Source organism: Mesoplodon densirostris, chromosome 1 (genome assembly GCF_025265405.1).
Source record: "Mesoplodon densirostris isolate mMesDen1 chromosome 1, mMesDen1 primary haplotype, whole genome shotgun sequence".
Lineage (NCBI taxonomy): Eukaryota > Metazoa > Chordata > Mammalia > Artiodactyla > Ziphiidae > Mesoplodon > Mesoplodon densirostris.
Window position 1 is genome coordinate 42,022,886 of NC_082661.1, and position 18,629 is coordinate 42,041,514.

At 38.1% G+C, this 18,629-nt stretch overlaps 1 protein-coding gene across 2 annotated transcripts in view; it reads left to right on the forward strand.

Moving 5' to 3' along the window:
- Nucleotides 1–18,629, forward strand: part of PRKG1 (protein kinase cGMP-dependent 1) — a 1,262,482-nt gene that overhangs the window by 1,111,177 nt on the left and 132,676 nt on the right. For both annotated transcript variants that reach the window (XM_060102657.1, XM_060102651.1), the window contains exon 8: nucleotides 2,050–2,115. In XM_060102657.1, the coding sequence (XP_059958640.1) occupies nucleotides 2,050–2,115 (66 nt within the window). The remainder of the gene's footprint in view (nucleotides 1–2,049; nucleotides 2,116–18,629) is intronic.

An 18,629-nucleotide genomic window follows, 5' to 3' on the forward strand; every position in this document is an offset into this window, starting at 1 on the left:
ATTCCTATTCACACACTTACTAAGCAACTCATCTGTTCCAGCCATTCAGTATAAAATGGGGAGCAAAACTAGCCATGGACCCTGCCTTCATAACGTTTAGTGGAAGGAGGATAGAGCCATTAACCAACAAACAAATGCATAAATTATAAACCGTGATAGGTACTTGGATGGAGAGGTACATAAGGCCATGAGAACAGATAAATAGGGAACCCAACCTAGTTAATTCAGCATGACATCCCTGAGGAAAGGGGCACCTAAGCTGAGATCTAAAGGGTAAGCGGGTGTGAACTGGTCAAGGAGTTGGAAAGGAAGTTCCTAGGCTTAGGGAAGGCTTGGTAAGAAGAACTCATGACAAGAAGGAGATCTTGTGTTCAGTCGTTTAGAGGAGCCAGTTTGGCTGGAAGGTGGAGGATGTGGGGGGGGGGGCACTGGGAGGATCATACTGGAAATTGAAGAGACTGAAATAGAAATTTTAGAATCAGAAGTGAACTTTGTATGGTAGGTAGATTAAAAATATACAATAATCGATAGTTTTTTTCTTTAATATCAATAACCAATGAGAAACAGAAATGGAAAAGGAATGCCATAAGAGAAACTGATAATATAAAACACCTAAGAATACCTTTTTTTTAAATGCTAGGAAAAAGATTAAGAAAGATTAGGTGAAAAAGATTAAGAAAGATTAAGACATAAAACTAGATCTGAACAAGTGTAAAGTCATGCTGTGTTCTTGCAAGGAAAATTAATATAATCAAAGTTCTTCTTCTGAAATCAATGTAAAAATGTAATACAACTGTACTAGAATCCTAATGTGGGTTTCTTTAGATGTGGACAAATGATTATAAAATCTTTATGATATATGAATGCTTAAGAATATCATCAAGATATTTCTGAAAAAGAATTTTGGTAAGGGAAACTGCTTTTCCAAATACTAAATACTAATAGTTACTATAAAGCAACTGTAGTGGTAGCAGCATCATGTAGCAACAGTGAAAGACAAAAGGATCAATGGAAAAATATAGTTCAGAAGTATCTGTGAGAACTTAGTGTATTTTGAAAAAATAAAAATCCACTGGGAAAATCTTTATTTTCAAGACTTTGAAGCCTGATATTAGAGACATATGATGTTTCAATTATGATTTTTAGATGGTTATTAACACCATATTATTTCCTATATACATATCTCTGTAATGTATTTCAAACTTATATTTATCATTAATTATATTAGCTTAGAAATTTTACCTTACTAGGAAACAGAGTGTTTCAAGTATAACAATGTTTCCATGACAGTGGTACTATTAAATTTTTAGTAGCTCAAAATGAAATGTGAATGTTAATTTACCACCTTTGACCACTGGATAAGATGAGATACCATGGCAGATTTATAAAGGTTTCAGAGGTTGATAGGTATTCCTGCAGTGACCAATTAGATGCTTATAAAGGAACAGTATGTATATACGTATTTCAATCAGAGTGGTTAAGATTTGTTGAATGTTCTTCAACAACCATAAGCTCTGGTATAGGTGAATAACTGTTTATTATAAGTTGCCAAAAGATTGGTCACATAAGTACAGGGTCTCCAAAGTAAGAAAATGATTAAAACAGGTCCATTATTCTCAGGGTAATAATGATAAATTCATACACAAATGGATTAGATACTCAAGTTTCCTGAATTATATCTTCAGGTCTTTTAAAAAGTTTACCTATTCACGTTCATTACTGTCTTTATCATCATCCAATTAATTCATTAATTTCCCAACTAGCATAGGGAATGATGATATAAAATTTTGTTTCATTTGTGTAAGTGAAACCTTAAGTTTGAAAATTATAACTACTAGATTATAATTGTAAGATTTGTGTGATAAATGACAAGAGTAATATGGTTCCTCAGGATAAAGAAATTTGAAACATTAACAAAGCTTAAATCTCAAAGTGCAAAAATCAGAAGAGTATACATAATTTAATATGTGTCTTGCATTAATCATAATGAACACTTTTCTTTGATATTAAAGGGTGTTTTACTTCAATCTCTCTCTATTTTTTGTATAGGGAAGATGTCAGAACAGCAAACGTAATTGCTGCAGAAGCTGTAACCTGCCTTGTGATCGACAGAGAGTAAGTGCCTTGCTTTCTTATGCATATTGCACACTCATATCAGTGACACACGTAAGTTCCTGGAATTAGACATCACTTCATGGAGCTATTAATACCTGTTTTATATCTTTTTATTTAAAATGAGTTCTATATTTGATTTGTATTCCCTGTTGTTCTTGGAAGTGGCTCACTCTGCCATTCCAACTTTGTGATCTTTAACAAGGTATTTAACCACTATGAACTTCACCTCAGCTCATTTAGGAACTGGAGATAATACAACATCATAGAGATATCATGAGTATTGATGAGAACACATGAGAAAAGCATGTTCATTGCAGCTCTAATTACAATAACCAGGACATGGAAGCAACCTAAGTGTCCATTGACAGATGAATGGATAAAGAAGATGTGGCACATATATACAATGGAATATTACTCAACCATGAAAAGAAACACAACTGAGTTATTTGTAGTGAGGTGGATGGACCTAGAGTCTATCGTACAGAGTGAAGTAAGTCAGAAAGAGAAAAACAAATACTGTATGCTAACACATATATATGGAATCTAAAAAAAAAAATGTTATGAAGGACCTAGGGGCAGGACAGGAATAAAGATGCAGACGTAGAGAATGGACTTGAGGACAGGGGGAGGGGGAGGGGGAAGGGTAAGCTGGGACGAAGCGAGAGAGTGGCATGGACATATATACACTACCAAATGTAAAATAGATAGCTAGTGGGAAGCAGCTGCATAGCACAGGGAGATCAGCTCGGTGCTTTGTGACCACCCACAGGGGTGGGATAGGGAGGGTGGGATGGAGACGCAAGAGGGAGGAGATATGGGGATATATGTATATGTATAGCTGATTCACTTTGTTCTAAAGCAGAAACTGACACACCATTGTAAAGCAATTATACTCCAATAAACATGTTTAAAAAAAATAAAAAAGAAAAGCATGTATCCAAGTGGTCTTTACCCAGGAGACACTTAAACAATGCTATTCATGTAAATTTTTTTTAATAATAATTATTCGTATTTTCAATTATATTTTATAATTTATAAAATATTTATAGTATATTTTAAAATAATTATAAATTATTTTATGTTTATATAATATAAATTTATTATTATTATTGTTACTAGGAAATGGACTATTCCTTGAGCATGTTTTAGTTTTCTCCTCTATTCTTCTGTCCCCAAATTTCTAAAACAGAAGCATTTAGGAAGACACTTTTGGAGAAAGCATCAGTTCTAGACATAGGCATATTTAGGGCCATTAAAAGTTTGTTCAGTGATGCTGCTCCCTGTTCCTTCTGTTTATTTTGCCTTGCTAGCCCCATTACCTGAATGCTTTACAGGTTAAACTACAAATATCAGATTATTGACTCTCCAATAGCCTGAGTAAAATGCATGTCTATTGTCTGGAAGCAGTCCTCCAGATGTTTTCTCTTTGCTGTGTATGTGGATACATTTATCACAAAAGCCAATTGCCTGACTCAAGAGAAGAACCATAAACCATACATTTCAGTGGAGCCATTAGAGCTAGAATAGGCTGTGAATGTCAGTGTGGAATGAAACTGAGGGGCAGATATGATCAGTTCAGAATGAAGGAGTTGAATGTTGAGCTCAGGGGGCTCTGGACATAGAAGAATCCCACTTGATTCACAAATCTCACTTTTTCATGCCCCTCTGTGCTGGATCTCTAGAACCAGAGCAGTAGCATCATTGCAGAATGATAGCTATATCCATGAATATTTCTGAAACAGATATTCTTCATCTGGTTCCCAGAAACAACAATTACCTGTTCATTCTTTCGTTTGACTAACATTTTTCTGAGGCTGTAGCACATACGAGGCATTGTTAAGGGCTGTGAGAAGAATCAAAGGAGCAGCACAGATCCTGGTTTGGTGGGTTAGCTTCTAATAGAGGAATTGTGGCATTTATACAAATAACCGTCATGCAAAGCAGAATGCAAGAATGGTCCACAGTGTACCATGGGAGTCCAGAGAGGGGAGCTGGCTACTTCTGGGGAGAATCAGGGAAGTCTTCATGGAATAAATGGTTTTATTAGATAAATCTGTAAGTATAGGAGAAGCAAGATAAATAGAGTGAATAGCATAAGCAGTACTCAGAATAGAACTATGAGCCATTTCTACTGGCTCAAGGGAGACTGTATAAAGGTAGCTGGAGGAGGTGTGATAGAAATGTTCACAAACATGTAGGGGCTGGTTCACCAAGATTACCAAGTAGTGGGAGAAGGGTGACTTTGACAGTTCTCTGCAGCCAGATAGTGTCACTAGAACACTGAGAAGGCTGTGTAAGATGAATTAGAGGGAGAGGATAGAGACATAATATCTGATTGGCAGTCTGTAAATACAAGTGGTGATCACGAGACCATTAATGGGAGGCATACATTAGAATGAAGAGGTAAACCCAGAGGGCTTAACACTTGACTGAATGTGAAGGCTAAGGGAGAAATTAGGGGTGTAGTCAGGATTAAGAAGATCTAGAAGGAATGTTGAAAAAAATTAGTTTGGGAGGCATAATGATTTTTCACTAAATTTGACATACAAGTTGGACACTCAGGAACTGATGCCCTGCAGGAGGTAGAAAATGTGGGACAATAACTCATTAGAGTTGACTTAAAATTAACTTAAAAATTGCTGACATTGGGCTTCCCTGGTGGCGCTGTGGTTGAGAGTCCGCCTGCCGATGCAAGGGACACGGGTTTGTGCCCCAGTCCGGGAGGATCCCACATGCCGCAGAGCGGCTGGGCCCGTGAGCCATGCCTGCTGAACCTGTGCGTCCGGAGCCTGTGCTCCGCAACAGGAGAGGCCACAGCAGTGAGAGGCCTGCATACCACACACACACACACACACACAAAAAAATTGCTGACATAGAGTTAACAGCTGAAGCCATAAGACTGGATGGAATTGCATGAAAGGATAGAGAAGATAGAAGACCAATTTTAGAATTTGTGGAAATTCTTACATTTAAAAGTGAGGCAGGGGAAGAAAAACAGTGAATAAAACTGCAATGTTAGCACTCAGAGCAGTGTAGGAAACCCCAGAAACCAAGAGAAGATTTCAAGAGAAAAAGGATAATCAGCAGCATTAAATGCAAGTGAGAAGGTGAGAGGCATATATAGAGAGAAAAGGGCGATAGGTTTAGTAACCTGGGAGAAAAAAAAATTAATAAAATGGTGAGAATGGAATCCAGATTACAAAGAGTCAGTGGGCACTGAGGAAGTGAGAGCAATGAGACTAAAGGGTTATTTCTTTCAAGAAATTGAGTTAAGAAAAAAAAAAGAAAAAACAGGGGGTGGGGGAATATGAGGCCCTAGTGAAGTCTTGGAGAGTTCCTTGTGATGGGTCTGTACAACTATTGAGGAAGATGGAGCAAGGGAAATTACTAATGGGAATGCTTGATGGAAATGTGTCCACAGGGGAGGAAACTGTGGGCAAACAAGGAAAGGTAACTTGGAGAATACTTTTAAAAAATTTTCTGGAGGGGCTTCCCTGGTGGTGCAGTGGTTGGGAGTCCGCCTGCCAATGCAGGGGACACAGGTTCATGCCCTGGTCTGGGAGGATCCTACATACCGTGGAATGGCTGGGCCCGTGAGCCATGGCCACTGGGCCTGTGCGTCCGGAGCCTGTGCTCCGCAACGGGAGAGGCCACAACAGTGAGAGGCCCGCGTACCGCAAAAAAAAAAAAAAAAAAAAAAAAAAAAAAAAAAATTCTGGAAATAGTGAAAAAGAGGAAAGAAAGAAAATTTGTAGAGATGTAAATAAGGAAAGTTATGGGAACTTGGATGGCCTTAATCTTGCCTCTACAGCATAAAGCAAGGGAATCTGGTGAGGGAAGAAGTGACACTGGGGCTGAGGGTTTGCCAGCTGATTGGGGATGGATGGGTAATCATATCAGTTTATATCTCTACAGTCCTTTGTAAATGATGAATTTCCATATGTATGAGATCCCACCTGGAAAAAAGGTAGGATGTTTAACAAAAAAAGAAACTGAAACCCATAAAAGTTTAATAACATGATAAGGTTTCATGGTAAATGGTAAAGCCCAGATTAATCAAGTCAGAGGAACAAACTGATGGGACATTGTGCGTCATCTAGTGCAGATTCTTCACTTTAGTAAACTGAGATCCCGAGAGATGAAGGAGCATCAAGTAGCATCACATACATACATTTGATCTCATCCATTCTCTTTTCTCAAACCTAGTCATATATAGTGTGCAGTGGGGAGTGTATGGACTCTGTCAAATAAAGCTCAATACTGAATATTTACTGCACCATGTTATGAGATTAAATTTAAAATTAAATTTAAATTTAAATTCTAAGTCTCAGTTTCCCTATCTGAAAAATGGGATATTATCACCTAAATTATAAAATTGGTTTGAAGATCAAACAGTTTAATTCATATCAAGGTCCATGCACAGCACAAGATGTGTAGTAAGCACTCAGTAAATGTGCCCTTCCTTTTTTTAGAGAAAGTATTGGAATCCCTTGGATGTAGCAGTTTTTCTCTCTAATCAGCATAAGTTTATCTTCAGGGGTATACACAGAAAGGATACCTTGAGGGAGATCTGGCTTTAAACATAAATATAAAGAAGACAGCTTGAGTCTAGGGCTCAAGAGGTGCATTTCTGTACTCATGAGAGGAGTTGGGCTTCTCACCAAATGATGAATTCACAGCTTAAAAAAATCAAGCTGTAACTGAAGGATCTTCACATAAGCCTGCTGCTGGTACCTAATTTATGGCCAATTAGGGGGGCACCAGGGCTTCATCCCATGCAAACAGATGGCAGATGTTAGAACTGTCAACAAAAGGAGCTTCTTTCAAAAATTTACAACTGAGGTACCATGTTACATAAGCCAGTGATTATGCTTTATCATTCCAGAGGGACAGCAAAAGAACATTATATTGTAACTAATCATGCATGTCAGAATTTTTTAAAAAAATGCTCATTGACAAACTAGAAAATGATAAACAGATACATGGTTTTCTCAGGAAGCATTCTCTGAGGATGGGTTTCTTGCAGCCTAGTCATTATTTTAATAATTACCCAGTCTATCTGCAGTCTTTCTAAAATTCATTAAAATTGACATAAAAAAATATTAATCTAACAGAACAATCTATTTCCATTAATAAAGTTCTTGAATATATAAAACACAACTAAGAATATTTAGCATCTCTTGTTTTAGAATCCATGAAAAGAAATAAATATAAAAGTAACTATATCATTGTGTTCCTTAATCAGTTATGCAATGTTTACTTCTTCATTGGCATGGTAAGTTGTTAATGAAGCTAGGAGTTCACATAGGATAATTTTTTTTGACATGTTGAGATCATTTTTAAAGACAGTAATATAACTACTAGTAAATATTCAAAGAGTTACATATTTTCCCCCAGGAAATTAAGATCTAAGTTAGAGTCTCAACTCTATCCCTGATTTATTGTGTAACCTCCAAGATGTAGCCATATTGGTTATAAAAATTGAAACACTTTCATACTGGTTGGTATGTAGCAGTAGTCTGAGCTCCCTGTGTGTTTTTCCCACCCCTCTGCTGCCTGGTGATCTGATTCCTCTGGCCAGGAATCTCCAGAGCTCTCCTTGATCCAGCAACTAAAAGGGAGCATCTGGTATACATCAGGACCAATGTCCATTCTGATTGGTCATTTCCTGTGTCATACTGGCAACTAATTATTTTGACTAGTAATGTCAAGCTAAAATGACAGTTTATCACCAGGAGTTTTCAAGCTTTTGTCTTACTAAACCCATTGTTTAAATGAAATAAATTAGAAAGAAAACAGGAACTTTTTTTGGCTGTCAAGAGAGTAAGACCTCTTAGTCTACCCAGGAGTCTTCCCTCTCTCCCTCCAAATCACTCACTCCACATGATTCTTAAGGCCCTTCATGAGACCCCTTGAGTCACTAAAATGATTTACAAACCATGTATGACTAACCCTTACCTTTTTGTGACACTCTGTGATATTTAATCATACTTTGGAGCCAGTTGTATTATTGAGACAAAGTCTGGGGGATAGAAACCAAGAACTAGCCTAGAGGAAGTGCAGTGTACTGGGGCATTAAAATGATGAGATAGGAGGGAGTGTCAAATATCAGATTATTGGGCATTGGAAATGGCAGTCTTAGAAATTAAGGTATCTCTGTAGATCAGAAAAGCCTAGGTGACTCTGCTTCAAGTTTTTACCTCCTAGAGCTAAGTTGACTTGTGTGTAAAAGACATATTCATACCATCTATTTAAAAGAGTAGCAAGACTGTAGCATAGCCACTAGGCTAATGATTAGGAAGCAACTCATAGGTCTAAGGCTGGTCCCCAAACCTGTACAAACTAGAGTAGCAAATAGGTTACCAAGAAAGATTGGACATAGAGAAAAAGTCACTGAAATTGGTAAACTGAAGACTATTTCTCAACACCCAAACTGGAGCCTAGGTATTAAAACTGAGATGAGAGCCAGACTAGGAAATTTTAACATTTATTCAGAATAAAAAATGAATGCCTGCTTCCTGTGTCAGTTACTTGGGCTACTGAGATGAACAAGACACGAATTCAATACAGGTTTGAAAACTGAGTGTATAAGACCAGCTCAATTATATTAAATTTATGTTGCTGTTGTTGTTTCTTTGCCAGTGCTGGTAGCAGAACCTCCATCTGTCTATTCCCCCTATCCTCCACATGTAGCCTGTTTCTAGTACTAGTTTCCAGTTCTTTAGCCACATCTGCCATCAGTCTCCAAGGACAGTGCTTCTGATCCTGGCCTCTTCCCAGATCTCCTCCCCGCCTTCTTGCTTATGGTAGATTGGTGCCTTCCTCCATTCCCCTTTGCTGTGGCTTATTTAGGTGTTCAACTCCAAGTTGAAAGTAAAATAAACAAAAATACTGAATCCACTGAAGCCATGCTCTGGGCTCCGTAGAACAAGCAACAGACCAGCCAGGCAGGAGCCAGGGAAGTCATCTATATTAGGACTTAGGATGTCAGAGGAGATGGGAACATATGGAAAAATAGTATTTATCCAGCTTCTCTCAGGGAGGGTGCTATAGATGTTGCCTGGCTAAGGCTTCTGCTCAAGAAGGAACAGATGATCACTAAACTTCCCCACAAAAATGGTGGGTTGTATTAAGTGCAGGAGGTTTATTTTCTGAGTGAGATATGTAAGTATGAAGCCATAGCTGCATGACATAAACCAGGGATAGGAAAACTTTTTCTGTAAAAGGCCAGAAAATCAATATTGTATGCTTTGTGGGCCGAATGATCTTTGTTGCACCTACACAATTCTACCATTGTAATGCAAAAGCAACTGAAGACAATAGTAAGTAAATGAAATGTCTTTGTTCCAATAAATCTGTTTATAGACAATGAAATTTGAATTTCATATTATTTTTAGGGGTCAAGAAGTATTCTTCTTCTTTTGAAACTTTTTTGTTCCTGCCACTTAAAAATGTACAAATTATTCTCAGCTAATGGCCGTACAAGAAACAGTCAGCGGGCTGAATTTGGCCTGTGAGCCATAGCTTTCTGACCCCTGACTTAACCAATATTAAAGAATTGAAGGGCTTCCCTGGTGGCACAGTGGTTGAGAGTCCACCTGCCGATGCAGGGGACACGGGTTTGTGCCCCGGTCTGGGAAGATCCCACATGCCACGGAGCGGCTGGGCCCGTGAGCCATGGCCACTGAGCCTGCGCATCCGGAGCCTGTGCTCCGCAATGGGAGAGACCACAGCAGTGAGAGGCCTGCGTACAACAAAAAAAAAAAAAAAAAAAAAAAAGAATTGAGTGCTGCCCCCAGTGGTCCTATTCTGATCTTCCTCCAGGTTGTGCTGAGCCTATCTTTTAAATATAGCAAATACACGAAGAATACTGGTTTGACGTGCCTTCTGGTGTTGGTCCTCCCAATGCCATCTGTCAACTTGCTTTCCCCTCACTGACACCATTCATCCTCCAGTTCCCTCATCCTCTCCACTTTACTTTTTTTTTTTTCTTTATAACAAATTTAATCAGTTATACATATACATATGTTCCCATATCCCCTCCCTTATGCGTCTACCTCCCACCCTCCCTATCCCACCCCTCCAGGCGGTCACAAAGCACCGAGCTGATATCCCTGTGCTATGCGGCTGCTTCCCACTAGCTATCTACCTTACGTTTGGTAGTGTATATATGTCCATGCCGCTCTTTCACTTTGTCACAGCTTACCCTTCCCCCTCCCCATATCCTCAAGTCCATTCTCTAGTAGGTCTGTGTCTTTATTCCTGTCTTACCCCTATGTTCTTCATGACATTTTTTTTCTTAAATTCCATATATATGTGTCAGCATACAGTATTTGTCTTTCTCTTTCTGACTAACTTCACTCTGTATGACAGACTCTAGGTCAATCCACCACATTACAAATAGCTCAATTTCATTTCTTTTTATGGCTGAGTAATATTCCATTGTATATATGTGCCACATCTCCTTTATCCATTCATCCGATGATGGACACTTAGGTTGTTTCCATCTCCGGGCTATTGTAAATAGGGCTGCTATGAACATTTTGGTACATGTCTCTTTTTGAATTATGGTTTTCTCAGGGTATATGCCCAGTAGTGGGATTGCTGGGTCATATGGTAGTTCTTTTTTTTTTTTTTTTTTAATTTTTTCTATTTTTTTATTAGTTTCTGCTTTATAACAAAGTGAATCAGTCATACATATACATCTGTTCCCACATCCCCTCCCTCACGCATCTCCCTCCCTCCCACCCTCCCCATCCCTCCCCTCCAGGCAGTCACAAAGCACCGAGCTGATCTCCCTGTGCTCTGCGGCTGCTTCCCACTATCTATCTACCCTACGTTTGGTAGTGTATATATGTCCATGCCTCTCTTTCGCTTTGTCACAGCTTACGCTTCCCCCTCCCCATATCCTCAAGTCCATTCTCAAGTAGGTCTGTGTCTTTATTCCCGTTTTACCCCTAGGTTCTTCATGACATTTTTTTTTCTTATATTCCATATATATGTGTTAGCATACGGTATTTGTCTTTCTCTTTCTGACTTACTTCACTCTGTATGACAGACTCTAGGTCTATCCACCTCATTACAAATAGCTCAGTTTCGTTTCTTTTTATGGCTGAGTAATATTCCATTGTATATATGTGCCACATCTTCTTTATCCATTCATCCGATGATGGACACTTAGGTTGTTTCCATCTCCGGGCTATTGTAAATAGGGCTGCAATGAACATTTTGGTACATGTCTCTTTTTGAATTATGGTTTTCTCAGGGTATATGCCTAGTAGTGGGATTGCTGGAACATATGGTAGTTCTATTTGTAGTTTTTTAAGGAACCTCCATACTGTTCTCCATAGTGGCTGTACCAATTCACATTCCCACCAGCAGTGCAAGAGTGTTCCCTTTTCTCCACACCCTCTCCAGCATTTATTGTTTCTAGATTTCTTGATGATGGCCATTCTGACTGGTGTGAGATGATATCTCATTGTAGTTTTGATTTGCATTTCTCTAATGATTAATGATGTTGAGCATTCTTTCATGTGTTTGTTGGCAGTCTGTATATCTTCTTTGGAGAAATGCCTATTTAAGTCTTCTGCCCATTTTTGGATTGGGTTGTTTGTTTTTTTGCTATTGAGCTGCATGAGCTGTTTATAAATTTTGGAGATTAATCCTTTGTCAGTTGCTTCATTTGCAAATATTTTCTCCCATTCTGAGGGTTGTCTTTTGGTCTTGTTTATGGTTTCCTTTGCTGTGCAAAAGCTTTGAAGTTTCATTAGGTCCCATGTGTTTATCTTTGTTTTTCTTTCCATTTCTCTAGGAGGTGGGTCCAAAAGGATCTTGCTGTGATTTATTTTTATTTATTTATTTTTTTACAAATTTAATCACTTATACATATACATATGTTCCCATATCCCCTCCCTTTTGCGTCTCCCTCCCACCCTCCCTATCCCACCCCTCCAGGCGGTCACAAAGAACCGAGCTGATCTCTCTGTGCTATGCGGCTGCTTCCCACTAGCTATCTACCTTACGTTTGGTAGTGTATATATGTCCATGCCGCTCTTTCACTTTGTCACAGCTTACCCTTCCCCCTCCCCATATCCTCAAGTCCATGCTCTAGTAGGTCTGTGTCTTTATTCCTGTCTTACCCCTATGTTCTTGATGACATTTTTTTCTTAAATTCCATATATATGTGTCAGCATACAGTATTTGTCTTTCTCTTTCTGACTTACTTCACTCTGTATGACAGACTCTATGTCTATCCACCTCATTACAAATAGCTCAATTTCATTTCTTTTTATGGCTGAGTAATATTCCATTGTATATATGTGCCACATCTTCTTTATCCATTCATCCGATGATGGACACTTAGGTTGTTTCCATCTCCGGGCTATTGTAAATAGGGCTGCTATGAACATTTTGGTACATGTCTCTTTTTGAATTATGGTTTTCTCAGGGTATATGCACAGTAGTGGGATTGCTGGGTCATATGGTAGTTCTATTTGTAGTTTTTTAAGGAACCTCCATACCGTTCTCCATAGTGGCTGTACCAATTCACATTCCCACCAGCAGTGCAAGAGTGTTCCCTTTTTTCCACACCCTCTCCAGCATTTATTGTTTCTAGATTTTTTGATGATGGCCATTCTGACTGGTGTGCGATGATATCTCATTGTAGTTTTGATTTGTATTTCTCTAATAAGTAAAGATGTTGAGCATCCTTTCATGTGTTTGTTGGCTGTCTGTATATCTTTTGTGGAGAAATGTCTATTTAGGTCTTCTGCCCATTTTTGGATTGGGTTGTTTGTTTTTTTGCTATTGAGCTGCATGAGCTGCTTATAAATTTTGGAGATTAATCCTTTGTCAGTTGCTTCATTTGCAAATATTTTCTCCCATTCTGAGGGTTGTCTTTTGGTCTTGTTTATGGTTTCCTTTGCTGTGCAAAAGCTTTGAAGTTTCATTAGGTCCCATGTGTTTATCTTTGTTTTTCTTTCCATTTCTCTAGGAGGTGGGTCCAAAAGGATCTTGCTGTGATTTATGTCATAGAGTGTTCTACCTATGTTTTCCTCTAAGAGTTTGATAGTTTCTGGCCTTACATTTAAGTCTTTAATCCATTTTGAGCTTATTTTTGTGTATGGTGTTAGGGAATGATCTAATCTCATACTTTTACATGTCCCTGTCCAGTTTTCCCAGCACCACTTATTGAAGAGGCTGTCCTTTCTCCACTGTACATTCCTGCCTCCTTTATCAAAGATAAGTTGGCCATATGTGCGTGGGTTTATCTCTGGGCTTTCTATCCTGATCCACTGATCTATCTTTCTGTTTTTATGCCAGTACCAGACTGTCTTAATTACTGTAGCTTTGTAGTATAGTCTGAAGTCAGGGAGCCTGATTCCTCTAGCTCCTTTTTTTGTTCTCAAGATTGCTTTGGCTATTCGGGGTCTTTTGTTTTTCCAAACAAATTTTGAAATTTTTTGTTCTAGTTCTGTGAAAAATGCCAGTGGTAGTTTGATAGGGATTGCATTGAATCTGTAGATTGCTTTGGGTAGTAGAGTCATTTTCACAATATTGATTCTTCCAATCCAGGAGCATGGTATATCTCTCCATCTGTTTGTATCATCTTTAATTTCTTTCATCAGTGTCTTATAATTTTCTGCATACAGGTCTTTTGTCTCAAGGTAGGTTTATTCCTAGATATTTTATTCTTTTTGTTGCAATGGTAAATGGGAGTGTTTTCTTGATTTCATTTTCAGATTTTTCATCATTAGTGTACAGGAATGCCAGAGATTTCTGTACATTAATTTTGTAACCTGCTACTTTACCAAATTCATTGATTAGCTCTAGTAGTTTTTCGGTAGCGTCTTTAGGATTCTCTATGTATAGTATCATGTCATCTGCAAACAATGACAGCTTTACTTCTTCTTTTCCCATTTGGATTCCTTTTATTTCCTTTTCTTCTCTGATTGCTGTGGCTAAAACTTCCAAAACTAGGTTGAATAAGAGTGGTGAGAGTGGGCAGCCTTGTCTTGTTCCTGATCTTAGTGGAAATGGTTTCAGTTTCTCACCATTTAGGACAATGTTGGCTGTGGGTTTGTCATATATGGCCTTTATTATGTTGAGGAAAGATCCCTCTATGCCTACTTTCTGCAGGGTTTTTATCATAAATGGGTGTTGAATTTTGTCGAAAGCTTTCTCTGCATCTATTGAGATGATCATATGGTTTTTCTCCTTCAACTTGTTAATATGGTGTATCACATTGATTGATTTGCGTATATTGAAGAATCCTTGCATTCCTGGAATAAACCCCACTTGATCATGGTGTATGATCCTTTTAATGTGCTGTTGGATTCTGTTTGCTAGTATTTTGTTGAGGATTTTTGCATCTATGTTCATCAGTGATATTGGCCTGTAGTTTTCTTTCTTTGTGACATCCTTGCCTGGTTTTGGTATCAAGGTGATGGTGGCCTCGTAGAATGAGTTTGGGAGTGTTCCTTCCTCTGAAATTGTTTGGAAGAGTTTGAGAAGGATGGGTGTTAGCTCTTCTCTAAATGTTTGATAGAATTCGCCTGTGAAGCCATCTGGTCCTGGGCTTTTGTTTGATGGAAGATTTTTTTTTTTTCTTCTTTTTTTTTTTTTTATTTTAAAAATTAAACAGTTATACATATACATATGTTCCCATATCCCCTCCCTTTTGCGTCTCCCTCCCACCCTCCCTATCCCACCCCTCCAGGCGGTCACAAAGAACCGAGCTGATCTCCCTGTGCTATGCGGCTGCTTCCCACTAGCTATCTACCTTACATTTAGTAGTGTATATATGTCCATGCCGCTCTTTCACTTTGTCACAGCTTACCCTTCCCCCTCCCCATATCCTCAAGTCCATGCTCTAGTAGGTCTGTGTCTTTATTCCTGTCTTACCCTTATGTTCTTGATGACATTTTTTTCTTAAATTCCATATATATGTGTCAGCATACAGTATTTGTCTTTCTCTTTCTGACTTACTTCACTCTGTATGACAGACTCTAGGTCCATCCACCTCATTACAAATAGCTCAATTTCATTTCTTTTTATGGCTGAGTAATATTCCATTGTATATATGTGCCACATCTTCTTTATCCATTCATCCGATGATGGACACTTAGGTTGTTTCCATCTCCGGGCTATTGTAAATAGGGCTGCTATGAACATTTTGGTACATGTCTCTTTTTGAATTATGGTTTTCTCAGGGTATATGCCCAGTAGTGGGATTGCTGGGTCATATGGTAGTTCTATTTGTAGTTTTTTAAGGAACCTCCATACTGCTCTCCATAGTGGCTGTACCAATTCACATTCCCACCAGCAGTGCAAGAGTGTTCCCTTTTCTCCACACCCTCTCCAGCATTTATTGTTTCTAGGTTTCTTGATGATGGCCATTTTGACTGGTGTGAGATGATATCTCATTGTAGTTTTGATTTGCATTTCTCTAATGATTAATGATGTTGAGCATTCTTTAATGTGTTTTTTGGCAGTCTGTATATCTTCTTTAGAGAAATGTCTATTTAGATCTTCTGCCCATTTTTTTCAATTAGTTTCTGCTTTATAACAAAGTGAATCAGTCATACATATACATCTGTTCCCACATCCCTTCCCTCATGCATCTCCCTCCCTCCCACCCTCCCTATCCCACCCCTCTAGGTGGTCACAAAGCACCGAGTTGATCTCCCTGTGCTCTGCGGCTGCTTCCCACTATCTATCTACCTTACGTTTGGTACTGTATATATGTCCATGCCTCTCTTTCGCTTTGTCACAGCTTACCCTTCCCCCTCCCCATATCCTCAAGTCCATTCTCAAGTAGGTCTGTGTCTTTATTCCTGTTTTACCCCTAGGTTCTTCATGACATTTTTTTTTTAAATTCCGTATATATGTGTTAGCATACGGTATTTGTCTTTCTCTTTCTGACTTACTTCACTCTGTATGACAGACTCTAGGTCTATCCACCTCATTACAAATAGCTCAGTTTCGTTTCTTTTTATGGCTGAGTAATATTCCATTGTATATATGTGCCACATCTTCTTTATCCATTCATCCGATGATGGACACTTAGGTTGTTTCCATCTCCGGGCTATTGTAAATAGGGCTGCAATGAACATTTTGGTACATGTCTCTTTTTGAATTATGGTTTTCTCAGGGTATATGCCTAGTAGTGGGATTGCTGGGTCATATGGTAGTTCTATTTGTAGTTTTTTAAGGAACCTCCATACTGTTCTCCATAGTGGCTGTACCAATTCACATTCCCACCAGCAGTACAAGAGTGTTCCCTTTTCTCCACACCCTCTCCAGCATTTATTGTTTCTAGATTTCTTGATGATGGCCATTCTGACTGGTGTGAGATGATATCTCATTGTAGTTTTGATTTGCATTTCTCTAATGATTAATGATGTTGAGCATTCTTTCATGTGTTTGTTGGCAGTCTGTATATCTTCTTTGGAGAAATGCCTATTTAAGTCTTCTGCCCATTTTTGGATTGGGTTGTTTGTTTTTTTGCTATTGAGCTGCATGAGCTGTTTATAAATTTTGGAGATTAATCCTTTGTCAGTTGCTTCATTTGCAAATATTTTCTCCCATTCTGAGGGTTGTCTTTTGGTCTTGTTTATGGTTTCCTTTGCTGTGCAAAAGCTTTGAAATTTCATTAGGTCCCATTTGTTTATCTTTGTTTTTATTTCCATTTCTCTAGGAGGTGGGTCCAAAAGGATCTTGCTGTGAGTTATGTCATAGAGTGTTCTGCCTATGTTTTCCTCTAAGAGTTTGATAGTTTCTGGCCTTACATTTAGGTTTTTAATCCATTTTGCGCTTATTTTTGTGTATGGTGTTAGGGACTGATCTAATCTCATACTTTTACATGTCCCTGTCCAGTTTTCCCAGCACCACTTACTGAAGAGTCTGTCCTTTCTCCACTGTACATTCCCGCCTCCCTTATCAAAGACAGGGTGACCATTATTATTCTCACAGGCTTGATTTTTCTCTCTCTTCTTTGTTTGGTTTTTACCTTTTTATATAGTCAGTGTCAGGTGATTATAAACTTACTAGCTGCTCACTGAGAAAATTGGAAAGTAGAGAAAAATATAATCCTGCCATTCAAAGTTAACTACTGTTAAGATTTCAGTATATTACCTTGAATAGTGGCATCCCACTGCCTAATTTTCTTTCCTACTTTGTCCACATACAGGGGTAGCATAAATAATACATATATACACACATACAGATGGATAGGTATAGACAGATAGATATACAGATAGATAAATTTGCCCTGCCATTTACTGAACACATGTGCCAATCACAAAGCTAGTTGCCATCAATAGATAGCCTGATAATAGGTGTACACATATATACATACATAATTACTCTCACAAACATGAAAAGAATATTTTTATCCTCTCTTTTAAAGGTAAAGTTGGCTCTACAGAGCTGAAGTATCATGTCACAAAACAATATGGCTTATAAGTAGTGAAGTAGTGTTGGAACCTAATTCTCTCTGTTTTCAAGGCCTATTACATCACACTGCTTTACCACATTGCATTAGTTATTTACCATGTAAATTAAAATATCTTATGAGCAGAAGTTGAGTCTCTTTGTCTCAGTTTCTTAAAAGTGTTTGGACATGTAAGCTCATTTTAATTTTTTATTTTGTAAAGAATTCTTTGCAAAAAAAAGAAAAAGAATTCTTTGCATATGTCTTTGTCCCTCTTTAGAAGAATTTTCTTGAGGAGCTAGTCAGTAGTGTAATTACTGATTCAAAATATATAAGAAGTTTTATTTATTTATTTTAAAGTGTTTTATTGAAGTATTGTTGAGTTACAATATTATATTAGTTTCAGGTGTACAACATAGTGATTCATTAATTTTATAGAATATACTCCATTTAAAGTTATCATTAAATATTGGCTATATTTCCTTTTTGGTACATTACATCTCTGTATCATACTTATTGTATAGCTAGTAGTTTATACCTCTTAATCCTCTTCCCCTTAATCCTCCTACCCCTCTTCCCATTGGTTAACCACTGGTTTGTTGTCTGTATCAGTGAGTCTGTTTCTCTTTTGCTATATTAATTTTTTTGCTTTATATTTTAGATTCCACATATAAGTGAAATCATACAGTGTTTGTCCTTCTCTGTCTGACTTACTTCACTAAGCATAATGCCCTCCAGGTCTTCAAGAATACCTCTGATCTTCTGATTCAGAGAGGAGCAAACATGTTTTTTGGAGATGTTTCTTGATCAAGACCCAGAGGCCAGGTTGGAGTTGAGGCTTATATAACTATAGATTATATTTTGATCCCCTTGGCTTGGGTAGTACAGTGGCCCTGAGTTGGTTGCAACTACAAAAAATTGAAGTTTAGGCTACAATATAGTGTTGAGACAATAGGTAGTTATAATCCTCCTGTAGTCAACACTGACCAGACTGTATTTGTAATACTGAGCTCAGTGCTTAGTGTCAGAGTTTAGAAAAATATTAACACATTAAATGCATCCATATGAGGGGGGTCCAGGT